A 12,600-nucleotide genomic window follows, 5' to 3' on the forward strand; every position below is an offset into this window, starting at 1 on the left:
TCTGAGTCCTCCTGGAACTCTCTGGTGTTCTGGAAGGGGCCCTTGTCCTACAGTTTGTTCTCCAGCTGCTGGCATGTGCCACCCACCTTTCTCCATCAGTCTTTAAGCCCTTTCAGGGGACAACTGAGTTGGGAACTTGAAAAGACTACAGAAATTCAGGGCTTTCAAACACCCAAAGCCACCCTAGTGAGACGCACGTGCATGACATTGTTATTTTAGCAATAGGGAATTTTTTTTTCTGCCTGGTTTCCTCATAAAATTACTACAGTTGGCAAATTTTAAACCTGAAGTTAAGTCATGTGTATTGGTATGGACAGGACAGAAAGACAAGCTGTGGGACTTTGCACCTCCTCCTTGCCCTGTCTGCATGTGTTGGGAGAAACCCTGTGTCTCTCAGTCTCTCTATACCACTGGCCTTCTTCTGGCTCAAGCCAGAAGCCCCTGGTCCCCCTGCAGGTGCAACACTGGCCTTGGCTGCTTCTTGCCTGACCACCAGGCAAGGGCTGTAACGAGGGGCACATTTCCTGTTCTGCTGTGCCCTTGCCTGAGTAGGGCCTTCCACCCACACTTCACCTTGAGGGTCACTCAGCGACCAGTTCCTGGGTTTGCTGCCATTTATGGCTCAGCGGCGGGCAGGCTCCGGAAGAGGGACAGCCTGGGGAAGTCTGCGGATAAACCAGGTGTGCGGCAGTGGCTCTGCACTGGGCCATCTCTTGCCCGTGTGCAGGGTTCAGGAGGAAACAGGGTCGACTTTCTCAGTTCTTTCAGGAAGGCTGCACAGGCTGTAGGGCCTTGCATGTACGTCAGGCTCTGTCCAGATGGAGGTACAGATGTATGTGAGCTGGGTGCTGGTGTGTAGTGGAGCTGGGGAGGACAGGAGTCAGCCACGGCTATGGGAGCTCAGTCAGGGGTGGGAGGTGGCAACAAGTGGCAGTCTGCCTCCCTCTTGCTGTGTATACCAACTGTGAGCTGTGATGTTCACCTCTCCACAGCCTAAAATGCAGGTGCCCTTCCTCCACAGAACCTGTCTCCAGAGAAGATTTTCCATGTCATTGTGGCCCCTTGCTATGACCGGAAGCTGGAAGCTCTTCAAGAAGGCTTTTCCTCCACTTCACGTAGTTCCCTGGGTGCTGACTGTGTGTTAACGTCAGGTGAGAGGAAAGTGGGCTAGGGCTTTACCACTGAGCTATCAGTGCCTGTCACTGTGGTCACCATGATCACTGTCTGAAGTCACTGTTGGGCATCCATGGGGCTTAATTGCATGGAAATGAAGAGAACGTCAGTGTTCAGTCCAGTGTCCTGTCTCCTCTCTGCATCTTCCTCCTGGTAAGTTGGGTCTTGGGAGAACCACTCAAGCACCATGGTCTGTCTTTTGACCTCACTACCTCACTGTCCTCTTAGTGGTGGGAGAAGTTGTGTGTAGCCGCAGACGGTGTCCTCCCAACCATTCTTCAGATGTTAAGAGACTGTGTTGGTCCTATGTGTGCCGAGGATGGGAGCTTAACACTTGGTTAAAGTTCTGTGGGATCTATTCTAACTGGGCTGTAGAAGCAGGTTCCTCTGGGTCTTTGGATCAGTGGTAGCTTAGGCAGAGTGACTCCCAGGGGGCAGCCTTTAAGCCCTCTGACTCCCTTCATGGGCCCCCCAAAAGGTTTCTGCCCCACACAGGCAGGTTCCCTGGGTGGTGTGGCAGGGGAGATGACGGACAGGGTGCCCTTGGCAGTGCAGTCCTTCACTGCTGCTCACGTGAGGACTACACCCAGCCATCTTTCCCTGAGTGTGGGTTCATAGTCCTAAAGTCTGTTCTCATGTTCCAGCTGTCTTGTGCATCCGACGCCACAGCCATTAAGACACTCAGCTGTTTATGTTAAGGGGTTTTTCCAAGAACCCTTGGATAAAAAGGAATACAGAAAGTAGTTTTGCTTTTCATTTGTTATCATTGCAAAATAACCCACATGTCATACAAATGCAGCCAGTGGGGCAGTGCCTGTGTGGCTCAAAGGAGTAGGGCACCAGGCCCATATGCCAAAGGTGGTGGGTTCAAACCCAGCCCTGGCCAAAAACTGCAAAAAATAAATAAATAAAAATAAAAAATAAAAACAAATGCAGCCAGGGTGGTGCCTGTGGCTCAGTGAGTGGGGTGCTGGCCCCATGTACTGAGGGTGGTGCGTTCAAGCCCAACCCTGGCCAAACTGCAACAATAAAAAAATTAAAAAAAAAAAATGCAGCCAGTGTATTTGGAATAAGAATTAGTTTCATCTGATACTTTATTTATTTATTTATTTTTTGGAAGAGAGTCTCACTCTGTTGCCCTGGGTAGATTACCACAGCTCATAGTAACCTCAAACTCCTGGGCTCAGCTAATCCCCTCATCTCAGCGTCCTAAGTAGTTGGGACTACAGGTACACCCAGCTCTAAGGCTTTTTTTTTTTTTTTTTTTTTTGAGACAGAGCCTCAGGCTGTCCCCCTGGGTAGAGTGCTATGGCATCACAGCTCACAGCAACCTCCAACTCCTGGGCTCAGGTGATTCTCCTGTCTCTGCCTCCCAAGTAGCTGGGACTATAGGTGCCTGCCACAACGCTCGGCTATTTTTTGGTTGCAGCCGTCATTGTTGTTTGGCGGACCTGGGCTGGATTAGAATCTGCCAGCTCAGGTGTATGTGGCTGGCGCCTTAGTTGCTTGAGCCACAGGCACTGAGCCTTTTTTTTTTTTTTTTTCCAGACAATCTCACTATGTCACCCTCAGTAGAGTGCTGTGTTGTCACAGCTCACAGTAACTTCTGTCTCTTGGGCTTAAGTGATTCTCTTGCCTCAGTCTCCCAAGTAGCTGGGACCACAGGTACCTCCCAAATGCCCGGCTTTTTGTTGTAGTTGTCATTGTTGTTTGGCAGGCCCAGGCCAGATTTGAACCCACCTGCCTCGGTATATGTGCCTGGTGCCCTAACCACTGACCTATGGGTGCCAAGCCTAGTTTTTCTATTTTTTTTTTTTTCGTAGAGACAGAGTCTCACTTTGCCGCCCATAGAGTGCCATGACGTCACACGGCTCACAGCAACCTCCAGCTTTTGAGCTTACGCGATTCTCTTGCCTCAGCCTCCCGAGCAGCTGGGACTACAGGCGCCTGCCACAACGCCCGGCTATTTTTTGGTTGCAGTTTGGCCGAGGCCGGGTTTGAATCCTCTACCCTCGGTCTATGGAGCCGGCGCCCTATTCACTGAGCCATAGGTGCCACCCTAGTTTTTCTATTTTTACTAGAGATGGGATCTTATTCTTGCTCAGGCTGGTCTCAAACTACTAAGGTCTACCTGCCTCAGCCTCCCAGAGTGCTGGGATTACAGGTGTGAGCCACTGCACCCGGCTTCATTTTGTATTTCATTAGTGTTTTTAATTTTATTAGTGTTGCTTTGCCCTTGAGATGGGCTCCTGCTGTCTGCGAAGGAGATTTTATGACAGAGAGGGCATCCAAGGTCACTAGTGTCGAATTTCCTTTGTGGGGAGGAAAGTGTGGTGTTCTGTTGGTGTGGCCATCTGTGTTCTCTGAGAGCGTCTCGTGTTGCTTGTTTGCATATAGGTGAAATTGCTCAAATAATGGAACAAAGTGACCTGTGTGTGCAGGATGCTACCGTGGACACTCTGTAAGTGGCTTCTGGGGGAGGGTTGCTAGTGGATGAGGATGTGGGAAGCACTGGAGCGTGGTCCCCCACAGCCCTTGGCCACCTTCCTGGCTATTGAATTGGATGAGAGCAGAACCCTGGAATGCCATTCCCCAAGGGTGCCAGAGAGTCGGGGGCTGGTGGGCTTCCATAACCCTGAACCCTCAAGGAGGAGAAGTACCAACCACTATGTTCTCACTGGGGCAGAGCACATCACCCTTCCTTCCAGATGTCAGCTACTCCTGACACTCTGTGTTGCCTTCGGGGAAATGGAACAGCTCCCTCAGATCCCTTTATTCCAAGAGCAGCAGGCTGAATTCTGCCATGGGTGGGATCTTGACATGACCCCAGCACAGCCTGTGACTCCTGCTACAGCCCAGGAGCAAGGCAGAGAGTGCTGCAAAGACCAGCAGCATGTGTCCTCCCCTAAGCTCTGTGACCTAGTTGCTTTATTTCTGCCCCTTTTGTGGAAGGTGGGACTGAATTACAGGATTTAAGAAACTGCTCAGGCCTGGGGTCACCCAGGGTGCTTGTCCTGGGTCAGGTGCAGGCAGGCAGACAGGTCTTCCCTGGTTACCCTGAGATTCCCAGTTCTCGAGGCAACCCCGTGTTACATGCCCTGGGGCAGTCTAGCTTCACTCTTCCATTGCATCAGCACTAATGAAGGACTTACCTTCCTCTGCCTGGTGAGGTTTGGAGACTCGAAGGAGGAAATGGTGACACGCCACGATGGAGCCAGCTCGGATGGGCACCTGGTGCATGTCTTTAGATACGCGGCCAAGGAGCTGTTCAATGAGGATGTGGAAGAAGTCACTTACCGAGCCCTGAGGTGCGGCGGTTAGCAGAGGCAGCACCTACAGCCCGTGTGCACCTGTGGCCAGCACCTGGCAGACCACCTAAAGCCAGCTTTGCACGGGTCATGTGCTCCTGTGTGTGAGGCTGGTCTGTGTAGAGCTTATAGTGGTCAAAATCAGAAGGCCTTTTTTTAGTTTATTCAGACTTCTTATTTTGCTGAACTTCCAAATGTAGAATAGAAAATGATCCTTGAGTCATAGATAAAGATTTTGACAGACCAAAACCCACTTTGTTCATTTTGTAGAAACAAAGATTTCCAAGAGGTCACCCTTGAAAAGGATGGGGAGATTTTGTTGCGCTTTGCTGCTGCGTATGGCTTTCGGAACATCCAGAACATGATCCTGAAGCTTAAGAAAGGCACGTTTCCGTACCACTTTGTGGAGGTCCTTGCATGCCCTGGAGGTAAGAGGCCAAGAGCAGGCACCATGGAAGAAGTTCTCTTGGGGGGACCAATGTGGTGCCAGGCGAGATTTTAGGCTCCCATGATGACTGGAGTGGAGAACACACCATGGGTTGAGGTGCATGGGAGATGAGGATGAACCAGGTCTGTCCTTGGGTGAGGAGAGACTAGAGTACAAGGTGGAAGCTGGAGGGAGTGGTTGGCCTATGTCTCAGAGAGACCCCCGGGCTGCATGAAGACAGAAAGTGGTAGATTGTGACCAACCAAGATGAGGAGGATATCCTGCACTGGGGAAGAGGAGTGATGGGCCCATGAGAGAGGGCAGGTGGGGGGAAACCATGGTGGTCCATCTACACTCTACTCCCCATCCTGAGTGTAGACATCATGAGATATGCAAGGGGAAATGCCCGATGCAAGTCCAGCGGCTCCGGGGTGTTCAGGCAGCAGGAGAAGAGGCACCAGGAAGGGCATGAGCAGGGCTGCAGGCCCTGCCCTGGTGTCCTGTGACATGAGGATGGGGCTTGGGAAGGCAGGTCATGCAGCTGGGTTAAGGGACAACAGGAGGTGGCCAGTGAGGCCTGGCCTGTGCGAGGTGGAGCTGGAGGTCTGGAGAAGGAGAAGGTGAGTTGGCCAGGCACGGTGGCTCATGCCTGTAATTAGGCCAAGGTGGGAGGATTGCTTGAGCTCAGGATTTCCAGAGCTACCTGAGTAAAGTTTTCCATCTCAAAAAAAAAGTAGCTGGGTGTTGTAGCAGGCGCCTATAATCCCAGCTACTCCAGAGGCAGAGGCAAGAGAACCTCCTGAACCCAGGAGTTTGAGGTTGCTGGGAGCTATCACACCATGACACCATGGCACTCTACCAGGGCACAGAATGATACACTGTCTCAAAAAAGAAAAGAGAAGGTGAGTTGCCAGCTTCTAAGAAGGTAGATGTCAGAAGTTCAGCTGCTGGTGCTCTTCAGGAACCAGTGGAGAGGGAGGTTTAATCAGAGTGAAAATTTCCTCAGAATCTTTTCTTTTTTTTGTTTTTTTGTTTTTTTTGAAATAGAGTCTCACTATGTCACCCTCATTAGTGTGCTGTAGCACAGCAACCTCAAACTCTTTGGGCTTAAGCGGTTCTCTTGCCTTAGCTTCCCTAGTAGCTGGGACTGCAGGTGCCTTACAATGCCCGGCTATTTTTTGTTGCAGTTGTCATTGTTGTTTAGCTGGCCCAGGCTGGGTTCGAACCCTCCAGCCTCAGTGTATGTGGCTGACACTGTGCTGCAGACGCTGAGCCCTCAGCATCTTTCTTGTTTGTTTTTTATTTTTATTGGAGACAGAGTCTCACTCAGTTGCCCTGGGGTTGAGTGCCATGGCGTCATAGCTCACGGCAACCTCAAACTCTTGACTCAAGCAATTCTCCTGCCTCAGCTTCCTTAAGTAGCTGGGACTACAGGTGCCTGCCACAATACCTGTCTATTTTTTAGAGATGGGTTCTTGCTCTTGCTGAAGCTGGTCTCAAACTCCTGAGCTCAAGCAATCTACCCACCTTGGCTTCCCAGAGTGCTGGGATTATAGGCATGAACCACCACACCTGCCCCTGTTTTGTTTGTTTTTTTAAAGATACTACCCTGTTTCCCCGGAAATAAGACACCCTCCGAAAATAAGACCTACTTACAGGCAAGATAAGACGTCCCCTGAAAATAAGACCTAGCGCATCTTTGGGAGCACACCTTAAAATAAGACACTGTCTTATTTTCGGGGAAACAGGGTAGGTCTTGGCTTGGCACGGTGGCTCATGCCTCTAAGTCCTAGCACTAGAGGCCAAGGCAGGAGGATTGTTTGAGCTCAGGAGTTCCAGACCAGCCTGAGCAAAAACGAGATCCCTTTTCTATTAAAAATAGAAAAACTAAGGCAAGGGGATCACTTGAGCCCAAGAGTTGGAGGTTGCTGTGAGCTTTGACACCATGGCACTCTACCTAGGGTGATAGCTTGAGACTCTGTCTCAGAAAAAAAAAGAAAGAGAGACAAAGTCTTACAATATGTTCCCCAGCATGGAGTACAGTGGGATCATCATAGGTTACTGCAGCCTTAAACTGCTGGCCTCAAATGAACCTCCTGCTTCAGCCTCTTGAATAGTTCAGACCATAAGCATGTACCACCATGCCTCTCTAATATTTTTAATTTTTTGTAGAGATGGGGTCTTGTTACGTTGTTCAGGCTGGTCCCAAATTCTGGCCTCAAGGGATCCTCCCACCCAAGCCTCCAAAAATGCTGGGATTACAGGCATGCGCCCCTGTGCCCACCAGTCCAAAATCTTTCACATAAGTTTTTTTTTTAATTTCAGAATATTATGGGGGTACAAATATATTTGGTTTTGTGTATCAATTTGTTATGCTTGAGTCCCAGTGTTATAAATTTACCTATCAGCCAGATAGTGTTCATTATACTTGTTAGGGTAGCTTTTCGCCCATCTTCTCCTCTTCCCCTCCCCTCTGCTGGATTTTCACAGTTCACTTCCTGCTCTGTATGTGTGCCCATTGTTAGTTCCAGGGTAACAGCAAGTACATGGAGAAGTGACTATCCCATTCTTTCAGGGGCGTCCAATCTTTTTATTATTTATTTATTTATTTATTTTTTGACAGAGTTTTAGTATGTCGCCCTCGGTAGAGTGCCAGGGTGTCACAGCTCACAGCAACCTCAAACTCCTGGGCATAAGCGATTCTCTTGCCTCAGCCTCCCAAGTAGCTGGGACTACAGGGGCCCACCACAATACCCGGCTATCTTTTGTTGCAGTTGTCACTGTTTTTTAGCTAGCCTGGGCCAGGTTCGAACCCGCCAGTCTCAGTGTATGTGGTGGGCATTGTTAACCACTCTGCTACGAGCGCCAAGCCAACGTGTCCATCCTTTTTTCTTTTCTGCTGCACATTAGCCCCCACAAAAGGTCCCTGTATGCTTTTCATGATACCTGACACCACAGATAGGCAAAAGAAAGTCTTCTGAAAATGAGCCCACAGGTCATAGTTGTATACTTCCTGCTCTGGACACTTGGGATGATGGTCTTCGGATCCATCCAAATTGTTGCAAAAGGCCTTAATTCATCCTTCTTCACAACGGAGTAGTATTCTGTAGAATACGTATACCATATTCTGTTAATCCACTCATGAACTAATGGACACTGGGTTGATCCATACCTTTACAACTGTGAATTGTGCTGCAATTTTTTATGAAATGGCCTCTTTTCCTTTGAGCAGATACCCAGTAGCAGGACTGCTGGATCAAATGGTAGGTCTACTTCTAGTTCTTTGAGAAAGCTCCGTACCGTTTTCCATAGAGACTGTGTTAACTCTCAGTCCCACTGACAGTGTGTCAGCACACCTTTCTGTCTAGGCATGCCAGCATCTGTTGTTTTTTGGACTTTTTAATAAGGGTCATTCTACCTGGGATAAGGTGCTATTGAATTATGGTTTTAATTTGCATTTCCATAATAAATAGTGACATTGAGCATTTTTTCATGTGTTATTGGCCATTTGTCTACTTTCGAAAAGCTTCTGTTCATGTCTTTTTCCAAGTTTTTTTCTTTTTCTTTCTTTTATTTTTTTTTTTTGAGATAGTCTTACTTCGTCGCCCTCAGTAGACTGCTATGGCATCATAGCTCATAGCAACCTCAAACTCTTGGGCTCAAGTGATCCTCTTGCCTCAGCCTTCTGAGTAGCTGGGCCTACAGGCGCCTGCCACAATGCCCAGCTATTTTTAGAGATGGGGTCTCACTCTGGCTCAGGCTGGTCTGGAACCCATGAGCTCGGGGCAGTCTACCTCAGCCTCCCAGAGTGCTAGGATTATAGGCCTGAGCCACTGAGCCTGGCCTTTTACCCACTTTTTATTGGGATTATTTTTTCCTTGATGATTTGCTTGAGTTCTTTGTAGACTCTGGTTATTAGCCCTTTATTGTATATAGCTTGCAAATATTTTCTCCCATTCTATAGATTGTCTTTTTTTTTTTTTTTTTTTTTGTAAAGACAGAGTCTCGCTCTATCACCCTCAGTAGAGTGCCGTGGTGACATAGCTCACAGCAACCTCCAACTCCTGGGCTTAGGGGATTCTCTTGCCTCAGCCTCCCCCCAAGTAGCTGGGACTACAGGCACCCGCCACAAGGCCCATCTATTTTTTTTGTTGTTGCAGTTTGGCCAGGGCTGGGTTTGAACCCGCCACCCTCGGATTATGGGGCCGGCACCCTGCCCATTGAGCTACAGGTGCCGCCCTAGATTGTCTATTTTTTGACTTTATTTATTTATTTATTTATTTTTTTGAGACAGAATCTCACTTTGTGCCCTGGGTAGAGTGTCGTGGTACCATAGATAGGTCACAGCACCCTCAAACTCTTGAGCTCAAGCCATCATCCTGCCTCAGCCTCCCAAGTAGCTGGGACTACAGGCACTCAACACAACACCTGGCTAGTTTTTCTGCCTTTAGTAGTAGACATGGGATCTCGCTCTTGCTCAGGCTGTCCACCCTCCTTAGCCTCCCAGAGAGCCAGGATTACGTTTCCTGACATTTTCTTCTAGAATTCATGCTTTCATACCTTACATTTGTCTTTTATCCATCTCGAATTAATTTCTGTATTAAGAGATAGGGACCCTGTTTCATTCTTCTGCATGTGGCTATCCAATTTTCCCAGTACCATTTATTGAGTGGGGCTTCCTTTCTCCAGTGTATATTGTTTTGATCTTTGCTTTGTCAAAATTAGTTGACTGGATTTGTAATGTTTTATATCTGGGTTCTCTGTTCTATTCCATTGCTCTTTGTCTCTTATTTTTGTGCCAATGCTATGCTGTTTTGGTTATTGTAGCCTTGTAGTATCGTTCAAAGTCTGATAACGTGATATCTCCAAATTTGTTCTTTATGTTTAGATTGCTTTGGCAGTCTCTCAGCTTGATTGCCCTTAGTATATAGGAATGCTATTGATTTGTGTTTAATTTTGTAACCTGAGACTTCACTGAATTTATCAATTCCAAGAGTCTCTTGATGGAGTTTTCTAGATATAAGATCATATTGTCAGCTTAGATGGATTTTTATACTGCTTATTATGACATGATCTAACACATTTAAAAGTAAATAACTCCAATATGCAGGAGACAGGTTTTTTTTTGTTTTTTGTAGAGACAGAGTCTGACTGTACCGCCCTCCGGTAGAGTGCCGTGGCATCACACGGCTCACAGCAACCTCTAACTCTTGGGCTTACACGATTCTCTTGCCTCAGCCTCCTGAGCAGCTGGGACTACAGGCGCCCGCCACAACGCCTGGGTATTTTGTTGTTGTTGTTGTTGCAGTTTGGCCGGGGCTGGGTTTGAACCCGCCACCCTTGGCATATGGGGCCGGCGCCCTCCTCACTGAGCCACGGGCACCGCCCAGGAGACAGGTTTTTATTCAGACTGTAGTGCTTAAGTGCATACACTCAGAGATGAGTGTGGCCACAACTGGGGCCAACACCCCAGGACCAATTCACAGTACAGGTGGAGCAGGCAGACTGCTTGTCACAGCCCCTGTGCTCTGCTGGAGTTGATACCTTCCTGGAATCTTGGTTTGCACACAGAGCCTCTCAGTCCTAAACAGTGGCAGTTTATTAATGGGTGGGGCCACATCTATGGTGCATCTTAGTATGGGTACAGGTGAAACTTACTAAATGCAGAATACAAATGCCTACATACAGTAACTAAGAAAATGCCATGAAGGCTACGTTGAACAGTTTGATGAGAATATTTCAGATTGTATATGAAAACTGCACATTGTATCCCTTGATTGCACTAATGTACACAGCTATGATTTAACAATTAAAAAAAAAGAAATAGAGGGATATAACAACAAAAAAAAAAAGAGTGGCAGTTTATATAAGTTTTAGGTAAAACCATCTCATGGGTAAAAATGAAGCATCCGGAACTCTGTAAGCTAGGCAGGACACTGGTCTGGCTGCAGGCTGTACCTCCTTTCATTCTTTCCCTTCTCCCAAACTGTTTCCTCTATGGTAAAAGCTTCCTTAAAACTGAATATCCCAAGGGAAAGAATAAGCTTGCTTGTATGTGTCTTTCAGGATGCTTAAATGGCAGAGGCCAAGCCCAGACCCAGGACGGGCATGTGGACAAGGTCCTGCTGCGGCAGATGGAAGGCATCTACTCCGATATCCCTGTGCGGCCCCCAGAGACAAGTGCACACGTGCAGGAGCTGTACCAGCAGTGGCTTGACGGGGTTGACTCCCCTAAAGCCCAGGAGACACTGCACACCACGTTCCAGAGCCCTGAGCATTGTGCACACAGCCTGAACATCAGGTGGTAAAGGACGCAGGGCAGGCCATCCAGCTGCCTTGGCCAGGGTGGTTCTGTGTAGGAGGAGGGTACTGCTGTGAGTGTGGAGTATTAAAGACACTTAAAGAAAATAACTCAGTGGGTTACTCTGGTTCTCAGAGTGCTCCGCTCTGCCGTGTTTTAAAGCCCTTGACACAATTTAATGTGGTGCTGTCTTTATAATGTGCAGGAGACTGCATGGTCTTAACATGAGAGGGAGACTTTCCCAACCTAAATATCCTTTTATTTGAAGATCATGTGAAAAAATCCCAAAGAATGAGAACAGCCAGCCAGGTTACTGTTTTTTAGGTTTAGGGGCTAAGATCGCCCAGAGGCCCCAGTTCATATGGCTCCCAGGTCACATGACACAGAAATGAGGACAGAGGCAAAGGCTAAGTCCAGGAACACTTGCTAGCCTCGTGCCTTCAGGGCACATTCACAGGTTTCCTATCTATCCTGGATCTTATTTTTACCCACTTATGTTACCCTTCTAAAGGTTTTTGCCAGAATGTGAATAAACTGCCAAGTTTTTACATAGAATCAGGAGACTCACAAATATGGATTTCCAGCTCTTGAAAAAATGTGTAAGTTCTGGCAGCAATGGGCCACTTTCCTCACAGTCCATCTAATGACTTAGTCCCCATTGCCTCACCCACATCTGTCTGAGCTGAACAGGCAAGCGTGATAAACACCACCACATGCACTCATCAGTGCTGTCAGAGTCAGGGATAGGGACAGTGAGGCTCTGCTGGCCCTGGCATACGAGAGAGCTTTCCAAGGGTCTGCCTGCCCTGAGTATTCCTGTTGTCCTCAGACAGGGTTTTCTTCCCACACAAGTGGACCTGCTCAGTTCACTCACTTCACCAAGTCTCTGCTCGGTTGATGGGGTTCCAGTTTTGCACTGAGCTGCTGATGTGAGAGGCCAGGCTTGGTGGCTTATGCCTGTAATCCAGCACTCTGGGATGCTGAGGCAGGTAGATTGCTTGAGCTCAGGAGTATGAGACCAGGCTGAGCAAAAGTAAGATTCTGTCTCTACTAAAAATATAAAAATTAGACAAATATCATGGCAGATGCCTATAGGCCCAGCTACTTAGGACGCTGAGGTAAGAGGATCACTTGAGCTATCTTTGAGAGATTCAGGTTGCCGTGAGCTGTAATGATGCCATGACACTCTAGCCTAGAACAACAGAGTGAGAGTGTGTCTCAAAAAAATAATAAAAACAGGGTGGCGCCTGTGGCTCAGTGAGTAGGGCGCCGGCCCCATATGCCGAGGGTGGCAGGTTCAAACCCAGCCCCGGCCAAACTGCAACAAAAAAAAAAAAAAATAGCCGGGCGTTGTGGCGGGCGCCTGTAGTCCCAGCTGTTTGGGAGGCTGA

General features: G+C 48.2%; 1 protein-coding gene across 4 annotated transcripts in view; it reads left to right on the forward strand.

Moving 5' to 3' along the window:
* NARF (nuclear prelamin A recognition factor) overlaps window positions 1-11,912 on the forward strand; it is a 28,692-nt gene extending 16,780 nt beyond the window's left edge. For 2 of the 4 annotated variants that reach the window (XM_053571019.1, XM_053571022.1), the window contains exons 7-11: window positions 1,022-1,151; window positions 3,571-3,634; window positions 4,344-4,481; window positions 4,752-4,909; window positions 10,975-11,908. In XM_053571019.1, the coding sequence (XP_053426994.1) occupies window positions 1,022-1,151; window positions 3,571-3,634; window positions 4,344-4,481; window positions 4,752-4,909; window positions 10,975-11,216 (732 nt within the window). In that variant the 3' untranslated portion in view covers window positions 11,217-11,908. Of the gene's footprint in view, window positions 1-1,021; window positions 1,152-3,570; window positions 3,635-4,343; window positions 4,482-4,751; window positions 4,910-10,974 lie in introns of all 4 variants that reach the window. The other 2 variants (XM_053571020.1, XM_053571021.1) reach the window with 2 other exon arrangements.
* The last annotated feature ends 688 nt before the right edge of the window (window positions 11,913-12,600 follow it).

The sequence above is a fragment of the Nycticebus coucang genome, chromosome 18 (assembly GCF_027406575.1).
Source record: "Nycticebus coucang isolate mNycCou1 chromosome 18, mNycCou1.pri, whole genome shotgun sequence".
NCBI classification, from domain to species: domain Eukaryota; kingdom Metazoa; phylum Chordata; class Mammalia; order Primates; family Lorisidae; genus Nycticebus; species Nycticebus coucang.